Source organism: Mustela erminea, chromosome 16 (assembly GCF_009829155.1).
Source record: "Mustela erminea isolate mMusErm1 chromosome 16, mMusErm1.Pri, whole genome shotgun sequence".
Taxonomy (NCBI): domain Eukaryota; kingdom Metazoa; phylum Chordata; class Mammalia; order Carnivora; family Mustelidae; genus Mustela; species Mustela erminea.
In genome coordinates, this window is record NC_045629.1 from 7,330,633 (window position 1) to 7,356,294 (window position 25,662).

The following is a 25,662-nucleotide window of genomic DNA, read 5'->3' on the forward strand; positions in this document are numbered from 1 at the left end:
CTACCTGAGGGAAACTTATCAAACAGTACTCAGGTGCTAGGAAAGAAGCACTAACACAAAATTCTTCCTGGTTCAGGAGTGCTAACTTCTGGAATGTCAAGTGCCTGACTATATCCTCTTCTGCTTCTCCAGTGTCCCAGCACAACCCACGCAAGATCCTTCATGGATTGTTGCATTATCGTTTCTCCAGATTCAGTGTCCTACACACTGATAAATACAGACAGACTGCTGGCTCCAGAGGCATTACATTACACCTATAAAAAATAAAATCCCAAAACGCATTTTGCAATTACAACAATAATAACTGACTCTTGCGAGAAGCACCACTGGATGCTGAAAAAAAAAAAAAAAAGGACTGAAAGTTTGCTGGGAAACACAACCAGTATTTACAGTCTCCAAGTACTTCCCCAAAGATTACTTACTAATTATAAGAGGGAGAGAAGCTCATTACAGTAGAGAAACCTTATGCCACTTTAAGCAGGTGGAAGTTAACACTACCAATAATAGGGTAAATTGACTCAAATGCTTCCTGCTGAAAACACCAAGAAGAACATGACATCACCTCTGTGGTGTTCTGAGAAAAATGCATACCCTAAAGCTAATCGGGAAGAAAGAGCAAACTGAAATTGAGGGACATTCTACAAAACAGCTGGCCTTGTAGTCATTAAAAATACCAATGTTAAAAAAGACAAACACCAAAAAACTATTCTATTTAAGTGACACTAAAGAGACAGGATAATTAAATACAATGTATGATCCTAGACTGGACAAAACATATTTGCTACAGACAACAGTGCAAACAATAGACAAGGAAATATGAATATCAACTATGGATTACAGAAGCACATCATTGTGCTATAGTGATATTAAAAAATCCAGGTCCTAGGACATACGTGCTGAAGCATTTAGGGCTAAAGGATCATAATGTCTGTCACTTAGTCTCAAATTCTTCAGAGAGAGAGACAGGGAGACAGAGACAAAAAGAGAACATACAAATGCAGCAAAAAGTCAACAAGTGGTCAATCTAAAGAAAACAGCACTAGTTCACTGCATTGTTCCTTAACTTTTCAGTAGTTTAAATTCTTTCCAATTAAAATGTTTTTTAAAAAAATAGAAGTTTGGTTTTTTTTTTTCATATCTCCCTTCTCCTTTGCAACTGAGGGATGAAAACTACATCCGAGGGATAGGGGAGCAGGAAGCTGAACAATCCTGGTTCTTTTATGACCTCGTTCACTCACTCAGTGATTATACCAGCTCTGGATTTGCCTCGCCAACATGTACAGTTCACATTCCAAGAGAAAGATAAATCCCTGACATAATCCCTTCCGTAGGTACAGAGAATTCCAGGGAAATGTTCTAGAACACATAATCCCTTCTGTAGGTACAGAGAATTACAGGGAAATGTTCTAGAACTCTGATACCGTGTATGTCTAAGGAACCTGAAGAAAAAAAATTGTATTCAGATTACTGTGGTTGCATTAAATCTTCCTGCAATACTAAGGCATATGACCTCAAAGCTGACCTTTTAGCAAAAGCTCAGCCACTCCCAGGCTCCCAATTTCCTTTCTGGTGACACAGCTAGGGCTTCCCATATGCAGCATGCTGACAGAGTGCCTCTACGTAGAAGTCCTCCCTATCTAGACTCATCTTCACCAGCTAACTCCTTCTTGATCCTTAAGAATAAGCCCGGGCATCATCTCCTCAGGAAAACTTCCCTTTTGAAGGCCCAGGAAGAATGAGCCACAATTCCCAAGCTCTGATGGCACCTACTCATACTTCTGCCCAGCCCTCATGACATTGCACTGAAGGGGTGCTATGTCATGTGTGCTATGCCCTTATTTTCTACTTCCTATCTATTTTAGCACATATTCAATCATCTAATAAGTATTCCTGTCCATGTCTAAATCTCTGATTTAGTAGTAATAACTAGAGAGTAATAATACTCTGTATTTATTATTAATACTATATAATATATTATTATTATTATTACTCTGTAGTAATAACTACAGAGATAACAGTAAACACTCCCTCAACTGGGAAAGTAACTGCTACAAATGAACAGCACAGTGTTTAACCAAATGCTAAAATATTTTCTCATAAGATATTTCTGGGCTGTTTAGCAAGGCAGAGGAAACTGTCATTCAAGACACTATTTTTGTTCAGGCATCTCCACATACCTGCCCTTAAGGAAAGTGAGGCAAAAAGCTTCTGTAGGTACAGAGAATTACAGGGAAATGTTCTAGAACTCTGACACTGTGTATGTCTAAGGAACCCGGTCTTTTAGGAACACCACTGGCTCCTATTAACTTTTTTTTTATTTATTTATTTTCAGCATAACAGTATTCATTATTTTTGCACCTATTAACTCATTTTACTGAATTCATTTTTAAAAATAACAAGTGAGGGGGCACCTGGGTGGCTCAGTCATTAAGCGTTTGACTTCACTCAGGTTATGATCGCAGGGTCCTGGGATTGAGCCCCACACTGGGCTCCTTGCTCGGTGGAAAGCCTGCTTCTCCTTCTCCCTCTCCCTCTGCTTGTATTCCCTCTGTTGCTGTCTCCATCAAATGAATAAATAATCTTAAAAATATTTAAAAAAAAAAAAAGCGAGGACTGGTGATGAACATTCACGGTGAGGGTTAGATATATAGTAGGTACCTAATGCATGACTGTATAATTCTTTTAAAAAGTAAATCTAATACAAATTTAATTAAAGGAAATTTACATCAAAAGCTATCTTTGTTTAGACGACAGACTTATCACCATTTTTCTAAATGTATACCTCAAAATTTCAGTGGTGATGAAAACTTACCAATTCATTTGTTACCCATAAGATTTTGTTCCCCATCAAGAGAACATCTGGATGATCTACTTAAACGGAAACTAAGAAAATAATCCAAAAATGTAATCAAATCTCTAAGATGAATAAATATAAAGTTTGCTAAGTCTTTATCTAATTTTTAGCATACTCTATTCTATGGAGCTTTATTTAACACACACACACACACACACAAAGCCCATGAAACATTCATGTGACCAAAAACTAACTGCCCAACCCGCTGAAAGAGAAAGGAGAAAAAGCATTTAAAAGCCAAGCATGTTAGTTCATTTTTCTCTGTCTCCCCTTACTAGACAAGACTTTTCTTTTCTCCACACTTTACTGATCCTTCAAAACCCCAATCAGATGTCTGTCTGTCTAAAAAGCCAAGCCTAATGGAACAAAATAACAACATGAATTTGATCCACAGATACACTAGTCACATGCCCTTAAATGTGAAATCTGCATTTGATTTTACACTTAATTATAAAGTACAGCGACTCCACTGTCTATCAGTGGTTTTATACTCTTTATTGTCTAAATGCTCATTGTCTACCTCTTCCAAATGTTTACTTAGGCTGGTACTTTGCAACAATTTAGGATTTATGTTACACTGCCATCTCCAAAGCAATTGTAATTAAGTGGTACATAGTGTCCAGACAAATTAGTACAGCCTCAAAACATCTCTAACTAGCAAAGTAGAAGCAATTTTAGCCACCAACTTCATGGTGAAAAACAGGCTATATAGAATTCTTCTTCACTTGGAATTGGTTTTGACATATTTTCTAATTGAATTATATTTGTTTTGGAAAAATACACAAACGTGATACTAAAAACATATTCAAAGATTCTTCCACTAAAAATGTTGTATGAATAATGTGAAAAATTCCAGCACCCAAAGGGTGGCCACAATTTTTTAAATTAATCCTGGAAAATGTTAAATCTGGAAATGTTTTATGCTTATTAAAAATCACATGGAATGTTTTAGTAACATGATTATTAATGATAAAAGGCTTAATGTAGATTTTTTTTCCTTCAGTTCAGTTCAGTTCATAAGTATCTATTTTAATCACTGTATTTATGGCTATGTACTTACAGAATAATATACTAAGCAGACATAGACATTAGAGAACAAAGTAGTATCACTCATACACTTGGCTTGGGGAGGTCTCCGTTACATTATATACCTACACATAAAATAACTGGAGGGAACAACACTCTTATAACTTATTATTCAGCTTAAAAAAAAAAACACTGAAAAATAATCTAGAAACAAACAGACAATTCTACACAAGATCCACTACCTACAAAATTCAGTGTTTCTTTCCTGAAGTCCTGAGCTGTCCATATGCACATACTGTTGCTTCTGAATTAGAGGCTGATTACATTTAAAATCATTCTGTAGGAGAAAAATGATGACATTTTATGATATTGAATTATAAAGTATAAACTGAGGGTATATATAAAAGTTCTCTAGAGTATGTTGTTACTGTTTATATATTTTGGCAAATTTATTAATATAAAAATCTGGAGCTGTTCAAAGAATAAGAGGCACAGAATAAATGCACAGTGGGTATGGGAAGAGCATTTAGAAGGAGGGTTGTTAAGTGGGATTGACCTGCTCAATACCTCCTGAACTGAGGAGACATGCGTGTGTGCCTACCGTCCCCTCCCTCCCTGGCAACTCCAGCCCCCATCCACTCCCCAACCACATCAATGAGCATTTTTGTGTTCCATCATTCCATGTAAACATAGAAGAAGGGGAGAAACAACAGCAACGCTAAGACCTGCAATTCATGATACTTTTGAAATCAACCATAAAATCATGAAAAAGAATTAAGAATTTTCCCATGATATATAACTCTATATAGTCCCTGTTACATAAACTCAAATCCATCTCTATATTATCAAAAACTTATTATTTAACTCCTTAAAATGAAGAATCAAAATAAAAATCCATAGACAGCTCAGTTCTATAATTTCATAAGTATCCAATTTATACTTAAAATGTAATTTTAAACACATTTAAAACAAAAAAAATTCCATGCAGTAAAAAATAAGTATTATTTTACCATATCCAAAATTATGATTTAGTCTCATAAAATACAAGCTTTAGAAGGAATGCAACATCAAAAAAATCTAAAAATCATGTAGGGTAGAAAAGTGAAAGAAAATCCAGAATGTGTGGGAAATCTCAAAGTGTGGCCTAGGAGCAAACAATGAGTACAAATAAACATGCAAAAATGTCATGAAAAGCTGCTATTGCCATTGAGGCAGATTTCCATTCTACTTTGATCTATGATTATATTTTAATTATGCTCAACTAATTTCTTTCACTACACTGTACTAACATAAATCATTTATAAAAACTCATTTTAATTAAAACAAACAAAATGCCAGAAGGAAACAAAATCAATTCTGTTTTCATGTTTGTATCTGTGTGAAAATAAAACAATTCCAAGAGAATTTTGTAAGACTCAATCAATAAACATCTTTAAGACACAAGTGCCATATTTTCAGGGGGAAAAAAATCATTTACTTTAGGCAAGTAGGAAGGCAGTCTCCACCAGCATGATTTAATGAAGACAAATTAGATACCTGCATAAAGGCATAAGCTCAAAATCCTTTTTACAACTGGGGATATACTTTGCAGAAGATTTACTTTCCAAACTGCATTCTATTTGATCTCATGTTAATCTGACATTTAAATAAACCGCTATTACTTGAGCAATTTTCATACTCTGGCACAAAGAGACATGGAAATGTATATGTCACAACAAAATACGTGTCACAAAAAAGTTTTTCTTTATATGAAAATTTTTTTCAAAAAGAAAATGTAGAAAAATACTGACTCCATCAAAGGAGATTTGTCATAATTAAAACAAAGTTAAAAGAGCTTAGCCCATAATTAGGAGGAAAAAGGATATTCTCTCATCAGCTCGTCAGTGATAGAGAGCAAAGAACCAGTTTCTGGCTATAAAGACATTTATTTTTTTCTTTTGTAATCATATATTGAAAAATGTACCAAGAAACTAAATCAAGTTCCTAAATTCAAGGAAAATATTCCAATTGCACATGTCATCTTCAATGCATGATCATTTAAACAACGAAAATTTTCAACCAAAAAATTTTCTCCACTAGTAAAGAAAAAAGGTTAACTAACATTTTATCTCATACCCATCTTTTCTTCAACATCAGAAGTATATATCAAAAAAGAGATAAACCCAACAATAAATCCTTCATGAGAAAGAACTATTCAAATGAATTTTTCTTATTGACAAAGCAGGATTTATACTTCAGCAACCTTAAATTCAACAAAAAGAGAAAGTAAAATTGTGTTTTACAGAAGGCAAATATAACTTTGCTGGTTGCAAAAGCCTCAAATTCTACTAAATGCAAACATTCTTTAAACTAAATTCAAGAAAGAGGCGCAAAGAAACCAAGAGATATAAAATTACTAATGAATTCATTTTTGTTGAAAATGTGGCCCATGGTAAAGTGAAACAAGGAGAGAAATCCAGTGGAGTATTCTGTTTTTACTGATAGCCTTGAAAAAATTTTTCCTCCTGCTAAAGAGATAAAAACCATTTCTAGTGCCCTCTGCCTTGATTCCTTTCTTCTTGCACTGAGTATATGAAAACAAGTAAAAACACCTTCAGTCCATCAGGTGCAGATAGCACTAGCTCTGAAATCTATCCAAGTTCACCTACTTGTTACCTCAACTTTCGGTGTTCTAGTCCAAGCCACTAGCCATCTCTACTCTCAACCACAATGAGAATCTACTAAAACAGTCCTTTGCTTTCACACTTACCCAGGTATAATCCACTCGCCAGAGAGTAGCCTAAGAGATCTTCTTAAAACATGTATCAAATATTCTCATTCTTCCATTTTAAAATTTTTCAATGGCTTTCAACTCATCTTGTAAAAGGAAGAGCCAAATGGTAGCCCACAAGACCCTACATGATCGGTTCCCTGAGAGCATCTTCTTTCCCATCTAGTTCCATGCTGGCCCTCATACCACCCTCAAATTAAAGTCTCTCACACGTGGCACTGTTGACAGATTGGGCAGGACACTTCTTTGTGGTGGGGGGCTGTCCATGCATTTTAGAATATTTAGCAGCACCCCTGGCCTCTACCCACTTATACCAGTAGACCAGCACCCCCCATTGTCTCTGGACAACCAAATATGTCCCCAGACATTGCTTTTAAAGAAGCCAAGCTTCATGGCCCTTTCCTTCTCATCCCCTTTACCTGAAATGTTACCCCTAATACCTGGATTGTATGGCTAGTTCCTTATCATTACAGTGCCAGCTTAGCTGTTTTGGCCTACTCGGAGAGGCCTTCTCTATTCGTCCTACGTAAAGCTGCACCTATTTCCATCATATCTATAGCCCAGCATTTCATACAGGGTACAAAGTCCTCAAAAGGTGGTTATTGAAAAAATGCAAAATGTATTTATGAAAAAAAGTGCTTAAGTGGCAACATCTTAATATTTCATGTATGATGCCACAGCAGTGCTCCTGGATAGTCCCCTATACTGTACTGCCTGCATTTTTCAAATGCATGTCTTCCAAAGCACCATTAATTCTTTCCTTGGAGGTACTGGCAGTGTACCTGCCAGTTACATGGAATGTGTATTTGTTCACTGTGCCTTAACAAAACAGCCCAGCCCTAAAGCACCCTTCCAAATGGTGAAGCACGGAGAGGTACATGACCTCTTCAGTAGAGCATTGGAAGCACTCGACACCCAACTCACAGTAAAAATAGCCAGAGCAAAGGGAATTCTGGTTTGTTCCATCATGGACACAAAAGGCTCACCACTGTATCTAAACAATCACTCTTCAATTTATCTTGTTTTAGGTAGGTACAAAAGGTCCATAACTTTTATTTGAAAAATAAAAACAAATGAGAGGAAAAACGACTTCCATTACTTCAAAAGTAAAAGGCTATAATGAATGAGATGTGAGAGAGCTGAATCTTAGTTGATCAATCAGCTTTTAGTGTTTTCTTTAGTGTTTTCACATGAACCAGTAAAAACCATTTAGGTTAACCATACGCTGAATAGTTACACTGTGCAAAATTGTAAAGCCTCTGATTAGTAATCCAGCTGGATTCCATTCAACTCCAAAAAAGCTGGATTCCCTTAAGCCACAAATATCCTTTTAGTTAATCCTAGAATTGTTTTTGATATTAGTACTGTGAATACACATTTTTTGAGAATATCAATGCAGTTAGTCTTCCCAAAATGTTATCATTGCTCTTGATTACTAAAATATATTTCTAGATATTTCATCAAAACTGCTGATTTAAAAAACTACCCCTCATCAGTGCATTTATCAGAGAACCTTTCAAAGGGACAAGTGAGAGCTTACAGATCAGTATGGGAGAGGAAAGAAAAAGCCAGCACATACCAGTTGTGCACCATGAGTTTCTGCACAGCCAGAAGAGCATTGTAGCGAACCTGCTGGTCCTCGTGGTGCATGTGGTTCATGACCAGCTGCTTCCCACCAAGCTGTTCAATGACCCTGTGGAATAGAAGCCACTTTATGAAGATGCTGCAATTCCTTGCTAACTCACATTGTTAGTCGGCAGAGAGCCCACATACCAGAGCACCAAGGGATTTTAAAGAGAGAAGTTCCCATATAGGTGAGTAAACCAACACGTCTTTTTCAATATCATTTTCCCTAACCCACAGATTTAACATATTCAAGTATTTTCTCTTTTGAATTCTTACTGGGGAATCCAGCTGTTATTCTCATTTCCTAATCCAGGCAAGTATCCTCTACCTGGATACCTCACAAACAATTGTAGTATTCTAGAGTACAGTTTTCTAAGTTGTTGAGTATTAAAACTGATTACCAGTATTTCTGGCCTGCTTAAAAGCAGTATACTGAACAGCACCTAATGTCTGTAACAGTATCAGATCAGCATTAAATCCACCAGTTGCCATGCTGTGAGCGAGGCTCAGAAGACAAAAGCAGGGAACACAGGGTTAAAAAACACCCAGCAGAAGTCGTGTTAATTTCCTAAAAAAGACTTGATTTATAAGATATCTTCCCTTTCTTGTAATGAAGAAAGATGCCACATGACCTCCTGGCCAGTGAAACAGAGGAGAAAATTCCTACTGTCAAGAGCACCAAGGTGATTGACAAGTGACACTGCTTTTTATCACTGTGTCCTGTAATACCCTGAAAAATCCAGTTATCACAGATGCAAATATGAAGCGAAAATGGTGATTTGCTTCATGAAAAGAGGTTCTCTGTTTGTTGCAAGGGTGCAGCTGTGGCTAGAGCTGTGGAGGCTTTTAACCCAGCCCAACAGTGTGGAGTCTTCGGCCCACACCCTCTAGTGGGCACCACCATCACTACCACACAATCAGCAATAATGCAGGCAGGGCTTTGGTGGTTGCAGACAGTCTCAAGGACAGGTGGATGGCAGTCAGGAGTGTGAGAGAGAGGCTTTTGTCTGTAAAGCTTTTTATACTTTATTATTAAAGCACCTTTAAAAAAAAATATATTGAATTGAGGGGGAAAATACAGTGTAAGTATACCCAAACATCAGTTGAGTGCTTGTTATGCACCAAGTACTATGCTTTAAAACGTTGCTTACTTATCTAACACCAGCTCTGCTCATTATTGGATAGATTACATTAAGTCATTTAACCTAGTAAACTCCTTCCTGTCAAGTGAGGGGAACAAAGACACCTCTTTCATGGCATTGCTATGAAGACCAAAGGCCATAAAGCCCTGGTCCCTGCAATATGGTACGCCCATGTCTGTTGTTATAATGATAATGACACTGATGATGGTGACTGTGATGGTGGTGATAAGGACACAGGGGCTGCTTCCCTTAAATCCATTCTCCTCCAAGCAATCTTCCCCAAAATCTGAATTATCACTTCCCCTGCTTAAAACAATGCCTGACTGGGTCCTTCACAGTCTGACTTGGAGTCACAGTCACACACCTTTGCTCTCTGCACTGACTCCCAGGCCTTCTTTCAGGTCCTTCAACCACAGGCTCTTGGCACATGCCATTTTCTCTCCCAGAAGCTTTCCCACTTCATGTAACATCCCAGTATATAAAGGTAACTTCTATGCACCTTTAAGATCTTGCCTCAATTGCCACTTCCTCAGAGAAGTCTTCTCTCTGCCCATATTAATCCCTCAAATATGCCCTTTCATGGCGCTATGTATCTTTGCCTGTACTCACCTGAGTTGCAATTTTACACCTGAATGACTTTATAAAATATTAAATTTGTCTTCCTCATTATACAAGAAGATCCATGAAGGACAAACTATGCATGGTGTTGCTTACCCTATGTTCCCAGGGCTCAAGACAGAAAGTCCTCATCAAATATCTATTAACTAGATTATTGTATCTTCTTAATATGTACTACATTAGTAACAATATCTATTATCATCCAGTTTATTTTTGTAAAAATGACATCATTAAAGGTCAAATAAGCCTTCAAAAAAATAGCCTTTTATTGTAGTAAAACTGCCTAATGATAACCCTCCCTCAATTGCTCTTGCATACTATTACCAGAATCCCAAGAGCGAACATTTATGTACCACTTACTACCTGCCAGTTATTCATCTTTGCACTTTCCATTATTAACTCTTCCAAGAGTTTTAAGTAGCCTAGGATGGCAATTGGGATTACTAATGGAAAACAGAAATTTAAAAGAAAAACATACAAATTAGGAGTAACATTCAGGACAAAAAGTCATAAGGTCCAATATGCCTTTTTCTCGCATGTGCTTAGAATTATCCATTGCCATACTAGAAAATAATGATCTCCCTAAGGGGATGATTTAACTAGATATCAGTTTACCTAACATTTTTGTAATCACGTTAATTTTGTGGAACTGCTAAAACTCATAGGTATACATGTACACATGGTTGATGATAATAATATGGAATTCCTTCTGCCTCAGTATCACTGAGATGCCAAATCAGTAGATATCAGACACTAAAGTGAATCTGTGAGAGAACATCACATACAGAATTCATCAAGAATTCTAATAATTTTTAATCCCCTTGGGGAATTCTATGTCAAATATTAAAGGATCCAGGAAGGAGACGGATGATTTGTATGTGCTCTGTGGAACGCGATGAACCACATGGTAGGTCCCTCCCCAGCAGAAAAGAAAAAGGTGGTGATGGCTTCTAACTCCATGCCAAGGAAACCACACACAGAGACAAGCACATATTCCCTGCAGTGGCCCAAGCCTGAGAGGTCATGGTAATCCACAGCAGCAAAGTAGAGGGAGCCGCATCAGGATCAGCTAACATTCCCAGAGCCTGGGGATACAAAGAAGTTTGAGTGGCACCACGAGCCAGATAAACACAACACCCAGCCTAGGAGAGCTGTGGTGAATGGCCCAGAAGAGGTACCTCCAATATACCCAAAAATGTGCTCCAAAGAAAAATTCTCAGCTTCAGACATTTCTCAGGTGGAAAAACATTAAGCAGCCGTCAATAATACCAAATAAAAAAATCCCTGCTTCTCCCTGTTGCCTCCTCCTTCCCCATTCACAGCCTCAGGAAGACTGAAGCAGCAGTAGGTAAGCTCAGGGTAACAGAGCCAGGAGGCACCTGGGTGGCTTGGTGGGCTGGGCCTCTGCCTTCGGCTTGGGTCGTGGTCTCGGGGTCCTAGGATCATGCCCCATGTCGGGCTCCCTGCTCAGTGGGGAGCCTGCTTCCCCCTCTCTCCCTGCCTACATGTGATCTCACTCTCTGTCAACTAAATCAATAAACCTTTAAAAAAAAAAAAAAAAAGAGGAAGAGAAAGGACTGTGGGCCTGCACCTGCTGCGGGCATCACAGATAAAACAGAGAAGTACTATTTTTGAATAAGTAGCATGAAGGGCTACCAAATGTCTTCAACCAAATCATTTTTGTGATTTAAAATGATCATAGGGCTGTGAGGGTAAAAGTCATAACCTACCTAGGTTTTCATCCGAAGGCATGAAAAGATTATTAAAGGGGTTTGGGGGGAACAAATGTGAAGATATTGTTATTTCACCACAACCTCTTATTCAACCAACCAATCTGGTATTAGTATGTATGAGCTACTTTGGGGGTGGGGCCTGGCACAGCTGGCTTCTTACTCCCCCTAGTAAAGGTAATGCCTCTGTCTTCCCCTGCCTGTGCCTACTCCTTCCGGGGATACTTCTGTGCATGGTGATTTTGCAAGCAGGAATCCATGACACACAAATCCACTTTCTTTTCTCTTCCACACTGGTTCAGCGCCACCTGGAGCTAACGGGTTCAGTAACAGGAAGGCCATCTGTCTATTATTGACTTTCTCAGGGAAGATTCTATTTTGGCCTCTATCTGTTATTTCCTTTGTCAAGTTTCTCAATAGTCTGGAATTCAGACAAGTAGGAAGGTAATTATTTATTGGGCCCCATCTGGATCCTCCAACACATGGAAAATACAGCCGATTCTCATTATTTATGGAGGTTGTGTTCTATAAAGTCACCATGAATGCTGATTTAGTGAATACTGAGATTCTTAGGGGAAACACAGGATTATGGTCCTGCAAGCCTCTGGTCATGACATTCCCAACAACATTTCAATACATAGCCTTGTTTTACAGGTTTTTGTTTAAAGACAACTTAACATCTATTGTTGGTTCATCAACAATGAACTCCTAGCCAACAGCACCATAAATCATACTGGAATAAGCCTTATCTAACACATGCACTTCCTCCCTAAGGTACATCCCTTCATGTGCTCAGGACACCAGACAGCACTTCAGCTTGGAGGCCAATTTACACAGTGAAATCACCAAGAAAAAGCACAAAAATGCAAAAAACATGGCACTAAACAAATCTCAAAAAGGTCACCAGTTTATAGTGTAAGAACTAAGACAAGAAGGCTGAGCATTGCCTTCTTGGACTTCAGTTGTGTGCCCAGCAACTCAAACTTTCCTCTGCCCTGCATGTGTCTAAAAATGATCTTGAAAGCATGAATATTAATTTAAGGATTATCCATAAATTTTATTTTTTTTCAGTGTTCCAAAATTCATTGTTTATGCACCATACCCAGTGCTCCATGCATAATACCCACTGCCAGATTCACGGAACCCCTCACCCCCCTCCCCTCCAAAACCCTCAGTTTGTTTCTCAGAGTCCACAGTCTCTCGTGGTTTGTCTCCCCTTCCAGTTTCCCCCAACTCACTTCTCCTCTCCATCTCCCAAAGTCCTCCGTGTTATTCCTTATGTTCCGCAAGTAAGTGAAACCATATGATAATTGACTCTCTCTGCTTGACTTATTTCACTCAGCATAATATAATTATATATACTTATACATAAATTTTAACAAACAGGGAAATTCACAAATACAGAACCCATAAAAAACAAGGATTAACTATACATGAATAAACATAATCTCAAAAAGCCACCATCATATGTGTACAATATGATGGGTTTAAAAAATCAGAGATCACATACCATTTATAACAACAACAACAGCATTTTATACACGCTGGGCACAAAGCTAAGCATATTTTTTTATGTCATGTAATCCTCACAGCAAATGTGCTGCCTACCCCTCTATGGTAACCTCATATTACCAGCCGCAAGTAAATTTTAAAGAATTTTGCTTTTAATAATTTACATTATTATATTTATTCATTAAGCCTTCATTTCCAAACTCCAGAGATTCCAACAGATCTCACAGAGGGATGGACAATCTCTACTCCATGGAAATTCAGTGCTATAAAATGAAAAGACATTTCCTGTCTTCTAAATTTAATTGAAACACCAATTACTTTCATATTATACAGATGTCCAAAATCATTGATGCTTGAAAAAATAGTAAGAAAAGAATCTTCCCAGTTAGTATATTAATACAAGACATCATTAACACAAGACACCATAAAAAGGCAGGACAGCTGAATGATTTAATTTAGGACTTAGATCCAAGTACCTTTTTCATAAGGTACTATCTAATAACGGAAAACTCGCTAACTGTATTCCGAAGCAAGTCCAGTCACTAGCACATTAGGCTTTAAAGACTTGCAGTATTTAACAAACTCAGTATTGGCAAGAATTTTTTTTTTTAAGTGACTGAGAGAGGGGTTGGACAGAGAGAGAGAGAACACGCACGAGTGCATGAGTAAAGGAGGGGAGGATCAGAGGGGGAAGCAGACTCTCCACTGAGCAGGGAGCCTGATGTGGGGCTGATCCCAGGACCCCAGGATCATGACCTAAGCCAAAAGCAGATGCCTAGCCAACTTAGTCACCCACGTGCCCCCTGGCAAGAACTTTTAAGAAATGTGCAGCTGGGGGCGCCTGGGTGGCTCAGTGGGTTAAAGCCTCTGCCTTCGGCTCAGGTCATGATCCCAGCGTCCTGGGATCCAGCCCCACATCGGGCTCTCTGCTCAGCAGGGAGCCTGCTTCCTCCTCTCTCTCTGCCCGCCTCTCTGCTTACTTGTAATCTCTGTCTGTCAAATAAATAAATAAAATCTTTAAAAAAAAAAAAAAAAAAGAAATGTGCAGCTGGTGAACAGAGAAATGTAATTTTAGAATAAACTTTAAATATCCTAAAAAGCACAGCACTATTTTTGTTTGTTCTAAAGGTCTTTTCCCCTCTTAATGTAGTTCTACAATATATAATAGAGTTACATAAAATATCTTGATAAGGATTCTACTGTTCAGTATACTACTCATGGTTAATGAAGTTATATCACACTACAACATATTATGATTCCACAACTTGTTGCCAAAAATGGTTAAGTTGCATGTACTTAAACAAAAGTAGATACTTGCATATCTAAGAAAATAATGCACCCTCTAGAGTTTGTAAGTTTAATAACACAGAAATCACTATTTTGTTCACTATTTTGTATTATTCCATTTTGTTCCCCTTAAAGAAGGTCATTAACATTTCTAAAAATAAAAATAATTTAGGTAAATATTTACCAGGTTTCTAAATGGGAACATTCCTTCGAAGCTTAAAAGTGGAAGAAAACACAAAGATTTTTCACTGCAATGTAAGCTTCATGAGACAGTGCTGAGAATGGTACCCAGAATACAACTGATGTCAAATAAAGCCTTAATGCCTAGTGAATTAATGAATTTGACCATATGGTAACTGACATTAATATGATAAAAATTTTATGAAAAAAAATGAGGTAAAGAGCAAACTTTGAAAATCTCTATCTCAAATGTAGCAGCTAAATTCCCACTAAGTCACATAAATTAAATTAAAGTACAAATTAAAAGCACCAGGTACCGGTTTCCCCCATGAGAGTTTAAAGAGAAATGGTAACACTCATTGCTGCAGAGAAGGTGGTAGAGATGCTATTCTCACACACTACTGCTTGGAGCTTGAAGTCCTCTCTAATAATGTTTTTAAAATCTCAGGGCGCCTGGGTGGCTCAGCCATTAAGCGTCTGCCTTCGACTCAGGTCATGATCACAGGGTCCTGAGATAGAGCCCCAAATCGGGCTCCCTGCTCCTTCCCAGAGGAAGCCTGCTTCTCCCTCTCCCACTCCCCTTGCTTGTCTTCCCTCTCTTGCTGTGACTCTCTCTGTCAAATAAAAAAAAAAAAAAAAAAAATCTTTAAAAAAAAAAGTAAAATAAAATAAAATTTCAGAAGTACTTATATACGTTCTTTCAATGAATGTATTTAAGGGACCAGAAAATAATCAGAAATATCTGCAAAGAGTTACTCTGTTTTTATAATAATGAAAAATTGGAAACATACCAAATGGTCACTAGTAAAACTTGAGCACACTGGAATACATTTATCTATAGGCAGCATTAATATATATGTTTTAAAATTTGTAGATGGGAAATTACCATGAAAAATAAATAAAAACATGAGATAAAATGGGAGATATTACATGATCAATACTCTGAAAGGAAAAAAATGTATGTATAGAGAAAAAAACCTGAAAATAAATAAACTATTACTTTTACCTCAAAACTAGAGTCTTGTTTTTTCATTATTCTTTTCTGCATTTTTCAAGTTTTCTATAGTAACTTGTTACTTTTCATGATAACTCTAACTTAGAAAAGATAAATGAACAAGTTATTAATTTTTATTTGTACATACTATGCTAGGCTTTGTACAAAGGGAAACAAAGCTATTTACCTCATACAAAAGTGTGCATTTTAAGAGAATAAGCAGGAATTCTTTTGATAGCTCTTTCTCTCAACATTTACTCTGCCCTACTATGGTCAACGATATGCCTCATCAGATATAGTTCCTCTTTTTGAGAGCTCAGAGACCAGTTTCAGTGGGGAGAGGGGATATAATGAGGTGATCATTATGTATAAGCTGAAAAGGGCTATGGATATATATACTGAACACCGAAAGCACAAAAAATTGGACAGATACTGTGTTTTGTTTTAATGGCAATATACTGGTTTTCCAGATTAAAAAGAGAAGAATTTTTTTATCAGTCGTATTTTTACTTGAAGAGATAGAAACTTGCCTACCTAATTAAGACAGTTAAAGAATCCCTGAAAGGCAAGTACAGCTTGGAAAGCTGGGGAGCCGAGCGTGAAGGCTGTCCAGACTGATTCACAAGCAAGCGACCAAATTAGCAGTCCAGCAAGTGTGCTACTGGGGCGAGGCACAGAACCTTAAGTTTCCTCTGCTCGTCCCAAGACACAAGTGCTACGGTCTCCCGTCTTCATGGAGCCCAGCCACGGCTACTGCCTTAAAGCAATGCCTGCAGTACCCACTTCCCTCCATTCCTCATTCCTGCCAGAAATCTGGGGCAGCGAGATCTGATTTGCTGACTGAGGCCATAAGCATGTGGCTGGAAGCAACTGAGTTTAGGAAAGCATGCTGCTGGCATTTTTATCTTCTACAACGAAAGGGAGCACATGCTTTGGAAGGTGGGAATTCCTTGAATATAGGAAAACTGTTTAGATGTTGTACTACTTAAAAGAAAAAAAACAAATAAACATGCACTGCAGTATTCGAGGCAGAGAGAGGGAGGGACGTGCACTTGCCCAAGCCCTAGGAGGGTCTGATGGGGCTCTGGGTTGCTGTTGCAATGTTCTGCTGCCTGGGAATTATGCATGCAAAGGGGGGATGCTCTCTTCGGGACAACTCTCAGGCGCTAGTCATCAAAGTGTGATTTCTGGGTGTTCAGCAGGGCCACAGGTGGTCTTGTGCTTTTCAAGGACAAAGCAATGGAACAGTTTTATTCACATCCCACCATACACACACATTTGAAAAATAAGATTAATGAGTGGTGTTTGTTTCCTGGAAATTGTATCACAGTCTTAAAGGCTGTGGGTCCTTCATAAGAATTGAACTGGCAAGTACAGTTGACAGAATAAATTCATTCCGATAGTTTACTTTCATCTTATTTGCATTTATTGAGGGCACTTATTAAATTTGCTGTTGGGGGGAAGTTATGTTCTCCACCTGAATTTACAAAAACAAGTTAGTGAATCGAAAGGGTTTCTTTAAACTACAAAAGGAGTCATGAAAATAACAACAAATAGGTAAAACAACAGTAAATAGGACTCCATTTTGAATATCATATGTAAATCTGCACGTCAAGACAAATCTCAGTGTGATGAAAGAGAATGACAGATAGGAAATACGGCAGTATTACTACCTAAATCTTCATCACTGGACCAGCAATATATTCACCTGTAGTCTCCAAAACACTTTTGATATGAAACTTTGTCAACTGATTGATTTTACTGTTTGAGATGGAGAAGGGACAAAATTCAAAAGGAGGGAATGCCTGCTTTGTGATGAGTACAAATCATTCCCAAGAAACTTGTAAAAAGAAAAAAGTCCACCACAAGAACACTATATTCTTAGAGAAAGCCAAATTTCCTTATTAGGTAATGTTTAAAATCACATGGTATCAAAAACATACAGTGGAGTACAGCTGAGCTTTAAACAACATTAGGGTGGAGGTGGTTAGGGACACCAACCTCTCACACAGTCAAAATCCACATATAATTTTTAACTCCCCCATAAGTTAAGTACTAATAGCCTACTGTTGGACAGAAGTCTTACCAGTAACATGAAGAGTCAATTAGCACTCTTCATATAGCATATTTTGTATGATACACCATATACTACATTCTTACAATAAAGTAAGCTAAAGAAAAGAACTGTTACTAAGAAAATCGTAAGACAAAATACATTTACAGTACTGTATTATAAAAAATCCACATACAAGTGGACCTACACAGTTCAAACCAATGTTGTTCAAGGGTCATCTGCAATTGCTATGGTGCAGGATAGCAGATACTTAGCAAATGGACAAAATTACTCATTGAACTGGTACTTACTATGTGTTAAGTGGTGTTTAAAGCACATTACATATGAACTTATTTAGTTCTCATATTCAGAGGAGGAAACTGGCACAGAGAGGATATATGGCAAGGTTGTACAGTTACCAGGTGGCAGGGCTGAGATCTGAACCTAAGAAGGCAAGTTTAGTCTATGCACTTAACCACCAGGTAATTCAGTACAGATGACTGTGGTGCCCATTAGCTATTAGCATATGTACTGTGCGTGTATGGAGGAGATACTCCTGATTTCTCTGGAGGGCATAATGTGGACAAGAAGTTGTTGGACTTAGTACTGACAGAGGACTAGTTACGTTTGCCATGGAGAATTAGTGCTACATGGACAAAGAGATTAACTCAACTGGACCTTGCCTGCCTACTAATCTTGTCAGTGTTAAAAGAAATGCAAGTGTGAATTTGATCAAGTTATAAGAACTGAGTGAAGAAAAACATGGGGGAGCATAAGACTGCCTTTCTAAACAGAAATATGCCATTCTTTTTTCTGGGGGTGGGGAACTTACTTTCTTTGCTCGTACTGTTTTTCCTCAAGTTGTAGGAAAGGATAATTATTGGTTTCCTCAGTATGTGATACATAAGACAGCACTTACAGTGATAAATACCAGTAAAAATCCTTTCCATTATTCTAAGCAACTTAGCAATGTAGTAGTCATCATCTGAATAGGTTAAAAAATATCAACATCAGAGTGCCAGGATGGCTTAGTCGGTTAAGCATCCGACTCTTGATTTCAGCTCAGATCAAGATCTCAGAGTCCTGAGATCAAGCTCCACATCAGGCTCTGTGCTCAGTGCAGTATTGCTTGTTCCTCTCTCTTTGCTCTTACCCCACTTGCCTTCTCTCCCTCCCTCTCTTTCTCTCTAATACATAAATAATCTTAAAAAAAAAAAAAAAAAGAATATTGGGACACCTGGGTGGCTCAGTCAGTTAAGCAGCTGCCTTTGGCTCAGGTCATGATCCCAGGACCTTTGGATCAAGTCCCACATCTGGTTCCTTGCTCAGTGGGAAGCCTACTTCTCTGTCTGTCTGCCACTCCCCCTGCTTGAGTTCTCTCTGTCCCTCACTCTCTCTCTCTCTGACAAATAAATAAAATCTTTAAAAAAAAAAAAAGTATCAACATCAAATTTAAGATACCAACACAATTTGTTAAGGTGACTGATTTGTAATTAAAATAGATATATCATTGAAAGTTTGAATTTTTCCAAATCTAAATGTTTTTATTTTATTCAAGAAGGAAAAAAAATGAGGACTATAGTTAAAAACCACATCCACAAGCTACAACTGAATTTAAAGAGATACTTTTATATGGCCAACTGCAACCATAAAGTAGACTGGGAATTTTTTCGCCTCTGCCTCACAAGTAGCAACATTCATTTCCCTGCTTTTACATGGAATGGGCCAGTCAACTTAATATCTGATGAACTGTTAAAGCAGGTTTCAGGGAGAAGTCCTTCTGAGTCCACATATGATCTGAATATCCAGAACTATCTGCAAGAGGCTTAAAACTGTTGTAGGCATTCCTGCCAACTTACTGTAATGAGTTAACATTTTTTTAAATTTAGTAGCAATAAAAAAGAGAAAGTGAATAGAGACCTTGACTTATGCATGACTCAAGCATTCTGTTCTTGATACCTTGGTAAAAGATCATGAACAAAATAATTCCTATAACTGACATTAAAGAGTTATCAGTACTTCAAACTATAATTACATTTTTTGAGTATTGATTAATTTTATTACTGTTTATTTCAAACTGTGGGTCTGCAAAACCACCAACAGTCTATTTATTAAGTTTGAGAAATACTCCTATGTAGGAAGATGTGAGAATGACTTCACAGAGAGAATGAGAGTCTTCAAGGGGCTATGTGATGAGGAGAAAATAATTTGAAAATATATTTCAAAGAAGGAGGAACAGAAAACTGTAGAGAAATTAAGTTACTCTGAGATAATACTGGTGAGTGACTTCAAAAAAGAATGAATATACTAGTCCATGGATCCATGTAAGCCACTGGAAGGACAAAGAAAAATAGTAGCAGCGCCAGCGCTGCAGGCAGGCAGGCAGGCATGAATGAGTGAGTAACTGTTTGAGGAAGTGTTTTAGCACTGAGGATTGGTGCATATATGATACCAGCGATATGTAGTCTGAAGAAGTTAAGCATGGTGTCCAAGATAATCCTTAACTGGGGGAGACGCTTGGAAGGGAAGAAAAGTAGGGATGTGGTAGAACTGGATGATGTGAAGGCATAACAGGTTTCTGATTAGCAGTAGATACGGTGTAAACAGTGTATCCATAAGACACAATTGAAGCCCTAGGGTTCAAGACATTGGTAACAAGTCAGTACTGTAAAAGTAAGTTCTTAAATAAGCTTTTCACCAGTTTTATGATTTAGAATGAGAAGATTTTATCTATATTTGCTTTTTCCCTTTCCAAAAGTATTATAAATAAGCGATTATATCATTATGAAGGATTCACCTATCCTCTCTGTTTTTCATGTTAAACACATCTTAGGTGTGCCTGGGTGGCTCAGTGGGTTAAAGCCACTGCCTTCGGCTCAGGTCATGATCCCAGGGTCCTGGGATCTAGCCCCACGTTGGGCTCTCTGCTCAGCGGGGAGCCTGCTTCCTCCTCTCTCTCTAGAGTGTCTCTCTGCTGACTTGTGATCTCTGTCAAATAAATAAATAAAATCTTAAAAAAAAACACACACACACATCTTAGATGGGCTAGGGACCTGGGTTATTAGCTATATTTATATAAAAGCAAAGTTCATCTTTGTCTTATCTGAAGAGTCTCAATTTTTCATAATAAAATAGGCTATTTTATTTTTTTAAATTTATTTTTTATTTATTTTTGGCATAACAGTATTAATTGTTTTTTTTTATTTTTATTTTTATTTTTTTTTATTTTTTTTTTTTTTTAAGATTTTATTTATTTATTTGACAGAGAGAAACCACAAGTAGTCGGAGAGGCAGGCAGAGAGAGAGAGGGAAGCAGGCTCCCTGCTGAGCAGAGAGCCCGATGCGGGACTCGATCCCAGGACCCTGAGATCATGACCTGAGCCGAAGCAGCGGCTTAACCCACTGAGCCACCCAGGCGCCCAGTTTTTTTTTTTTTATTTTTAAAGTGGTATTAATGTTAGTTCTTATCATCAAAGTGTCAAGAACTAAAGGTCTTAGCTTTCATCCCACTTGCAAGCTAACAAGTAGAGCTGCCATAGTTTCATGGAGACCTGTAGAAGACACTGAGACTCCTGGGTCAAAGATAAATGCTAGTTTGTTACTCAAGGCAACTGCAGTAGCAAGAATATTAGAACTTTGTGCTGGTTCCCCAAACCACAATTTCACAGGAAAACATAAAGAGAATTCAATGAGCCCTGCATAAACAGTGTAAAGAAGAGGAACCCTGAACTTAGAGAACCCAAATCTCTCCTAATGGACAGTAAGCATCCTGCCCTTTGCTCCCAGGAAGACAACCATTTGAAAAGAGCATTCAACATGCAAGAAGGACAGAAAGCTGAGAGAAATATCTCCCCACATATAAAATCTTCATTTATACTTTATCTTGCTTTCTGGCAAGTTTACCTATGAATATACATCACTACAGTGGTCACTGTGATTAATCTGGCTGATGCAGGCTGGAATCAAATCCATAGCATCAGGATAAAGCACAGTGATCTTATCCAAGTCCCCCCAAGGTCCTGGATCTAATCAGCTGGAAAAATGCCATAAACCACCAGGGTCTACTTAAAATTCATGGGCTTTCCCCTTAAGTTTCTGTAGTGACCTTTACACTTGGCATTAATCCAAGTATAGATGGATACTTTATAAAGAATGTGCAGATTCTTCCTTGGAGCAAGAAGGAAGTCTAGGGCAATTCTGTCAACTGGCCAGTGCCAGTTTTGTTATTCTAAAATCTAAAATTTGTTTTCTCATTCTAAAATCATAAAACTGGCACTGTCAATTTGGCCATAACAAATGCTGGCCAGTGAACTGAATGGCCAGCAAACTGAATGGCCAGCCAATTGAGGCTAACTTGAATGTCTTCCAGGGTTAAGGTAGTATCACTAATCACTTCTTTTTGGGAAACACCACCGAATCACCAAAGGTAGTTCCTTTTATAGAGATCTCCATGTTCACCTGAGGACTGTATGATCTACTGGTAGTGTTTCCTTAAATACACAGAGGCTACTTATAATGTGTAAGTTACTATGGTTTGGGGAGGGAAGCAAGTTCATGCCTGGCCTTCATACAGAAGACCAAGGACATACCAAGGACACTCACAGCCCCTGGAAAAAAAGTGAGATCTTCATCAGTGGTTGTGGTGGGACAGGGGGAGGGCAGACAAGCTGACAGTGCCCTCAGTGTCACTTCCAGATGGATGGGTGAACCTTAGGGGTCTCAGTTGAAGTCAAATACCTGAGTCTAGTCCCAGTTTTAGGAAAGAATGACCTATTTGTCTATGGTACCAGATAGGTAGTATTTCTCTGCCCCGTGGAATGGTTAAGAGAGGCTCCAGGATGGAGGGTTGGGCAGACAAAAAGAGCTACTGACAGGTATTTTGCATGGAAGGTGCAAAAGCTATTATTATCCCTTCTGTTTCCAAAAGACTTCTCAACAGGTTAAAGGGAATGGCCATCAAATTGTGGCAGCACTCTCTGGAGGTAGATGACAGAGCCAGCAGTCAATTAAATATAAAGTGTCCAACAGTGGAGAGATCTCTTGTGTCTTTCTTCATGAGAAAAGCTATAGGAACAATTCCCTGAAAAACAAAGATCAGTAATATTCTCCCTCTCCTGTGTCTCTATTTTTCTCTGCATGTGCTAAAGTTGTTACCCTTCACTGCTACAAAATCAGCAACTATAACTTCACTTATTTTACAGCCATTTGATTAAATGTATCCAGACCTCAGTTCACAAGAAGGGCAAGAGCACTGCTATAAAACTTGCAGAGATGGGCGATGGGAGTGATGTCTGCTAGATGGCTGAATAAGACATCCTTCACATGTATCTCTCCTCCTCAAAAGCAATAATTTGCTATCCATCCTTGGAAAACTGCCCTCCTGGGAACTGTGGGATACAGATAGGGACTATGAAACCCTGGTGCTCTCTCCAACTGAAGAAAGACATCTTGAGAGGGCAGGATCACACCCAGGCAGCTGATTCACTGACTGCTGCCCTGGCTACAAACCCAGAAACAGCTCTAGAACCCTGAGAATTCTACCATCCCTATTGGCTCTGATTCTACCAAAATAAGGGGCCCTGAAAGAGTCACACCTACCCATCCATCAGCTAATAGGCACAGAGACCTCAGTCCCAGTTGTGTGGACCCTGAAAGAGCCTTTGTACAGACTCCAGCATCTCTCTGCTGAGTTCTGGGAGTCCCTCCCTTACCCAAGAAGTAAAGCCTTTTAAACTTTGTCAAACAGATTCTGAAAGGGTCCTATAACTGGTCTCTAGCTCATTCTGGCCAGTCCCCAAACATACTTGCTGGCACAGAGACCCAGCAGGGAACTTCTGGCTGCAGCCTTATAGATTCTGAGGGGTCCTATACATGGCTCTAGCTCCATCACAGGTGGCCTGCCAGCAGGCCAGCCAGCTTCAGGGACCTAGCAAGAGATGCTCTGAAAATACCCCAGAGAAGGCAGAAAGGGCCCTATATTCAGGTCCATCCCTTCCCAGCCAGTCCATGAGCAGTACTGCTGACCCAGAAAACCAGTGGGAGACACTCCCATCTGCACCCCAAGATCCTGGAAAGGTCCAATACTTGGTTCAATTCCCTCCAACCTGCAGTTACAGGCAGTCCTCCAACATAGGGACCTGGTGTGGGACACTAACATCTGTGCCTCAGGATATCTTGAAACAATCCTATACTCAGCTTCAGTTCCTTCAGCCAAAGTCAGGGAGTAGTTCCACCCACCCAGGGACCTGTGGCACAAATACCCATCTGTGCCTCTAAAACCAGATATGCAGACTTCAGCTGTGGCTGGGACACCTGAATCAGCCCTGGAGCTTGGTTCCAGTCCCTCTCAGCCATGGCCCAGGGCCTATCCTGCCCAGGGATCCATCAGTGACCAGGTAGCAGTGCTCCCTGGGACCTGCAGGACCCATCCACACACCTGGTAAGGGGATAGCTAAGGACACAACTGTGGAGACCGAAATGGATCCTTGTTCCGGCACTACCCTACTAAACAAGGTAATTGAGGCAGTCCCAGCCATCTGAAGACCAGACAGGAAACACACCTACCTAAGACCCCAGTAACAAACCTGCCAACCACGGACACCCCTGCAGACTCATATCTGTGCATAACCCACTCCAACTCAGCATGTATGTACTTTCAGAGGTAATGCCACCCATTAGCCCAGGCGACAGAGAAGAGTTCATTATCTGCTGAAAATGGTCTTAAAAGACTAGATGAGGTATTTACTCCTTTAAACGCACAGACATCGATGTGAGGCTACACATACCACAAAGAATCAGGTAAATATAACACTACCAAATGAAAATTAATAAAGTTCCAGTAACCGATCCTATAAAAATATGTATCTAAAATCTGCCTAATAAAGGATCAAAATAATCATCTTACAGAAACTTAATGACATGAAAGAGAACACAGACAACTAAGCAAAATTAGAAAAACAACACATGAACAGAATGACAATAAAGAAAGAGAAATAAACAGAACCAAACAGAAATCTTGGAGCTGAAGAATACAAGGACAAGACTAAAAAATGCAACAGAAATCTTGTACACACAGACTTACAAATCTGCTGTATCTGTGCCATTTGCTTCTGACGTGCATCCGGAATAAAGTTCTATGTAAGACCAGTAACAGCTCTATACAGAAGAATGAAACTGAACCACTCTCTTACACCAAATACAAAAATAAACTCTAAATAGATGAAAGACCTCAGTGAGAGACAGAAATCCATCAAAATCTTAGATGACAACATAAGCAATAACCTCTTCAACACTGGCCACAGCAATTTCTTTCAAGACATGTCTCCAAAGGCAAGGGAAACAAAAGCGAAAATGAACTTTTGGGACTTCGTCAAGTTAAAAAGCTTCTGAACAGCAAGGGAAACAGTCAGCAAAACAAAGAAGCAACCCACGGAATGGGAGAAGATATTTGCAAATGACACTACAGATAAACGGCTGATACCCAAGATCTACAAAGAACTTCGCAAACTCAACACCCAAAAAAACAAATAATCAAATCAAAACATGGGCAGAAGACATGAATAGACACTTCTCCAAAGAAGACACAGAAATAGCTAACAGACACGTGAAAAAGTGCTCATCATCACTAGCCATCAAGGAAATTCAAATCAAAATCACACTGAGATACCAACTTACACCAGTTAGAATGGCAAAAATCAACAAGGCAAGAAACAACAAATGTTGGGAGAAGATGTGGAGAGAGGGGAACCTACTTACACTGTTGGTGGGAATGCAAGTTGGTGCAGCCATTTTGGAAAACAGTGTGGAGGTTCCTCAAGAAGTTAAAAATAGAGCTTCCCTATGAACCAGCAATTGCACTACTAGGTATTTA

The 25,662-nt window shown here is 38.7% G+C and overlaps 1 protein-coding gene across 3 annotated transcripts in view; it reads right to left on the bottom strand.

Moving 5' to 3' along the window:
• ATP6V1H (ATPase H+ transporting V1 subunit H) overlaps positions 1-25,662 on the bottom strand; it is a 149,160-nt gene that overhangs the window by 32,524 nt on the left and 90,974 nt on the right. For all 3 annotated transcript variants that reach the window (XM_032316053.1, XM_032316051.1, XM_032316052.1), the window contains one exon: positions 8,230-8,343. In XM_032316053.1, coding sequence (XP_032171944.1) covers positions 8,230-8,343 — 114 coding nt within the window. The remainder of the gene's footprint in view (positions 1-8,229; positions 8,344-25,662) is intronic.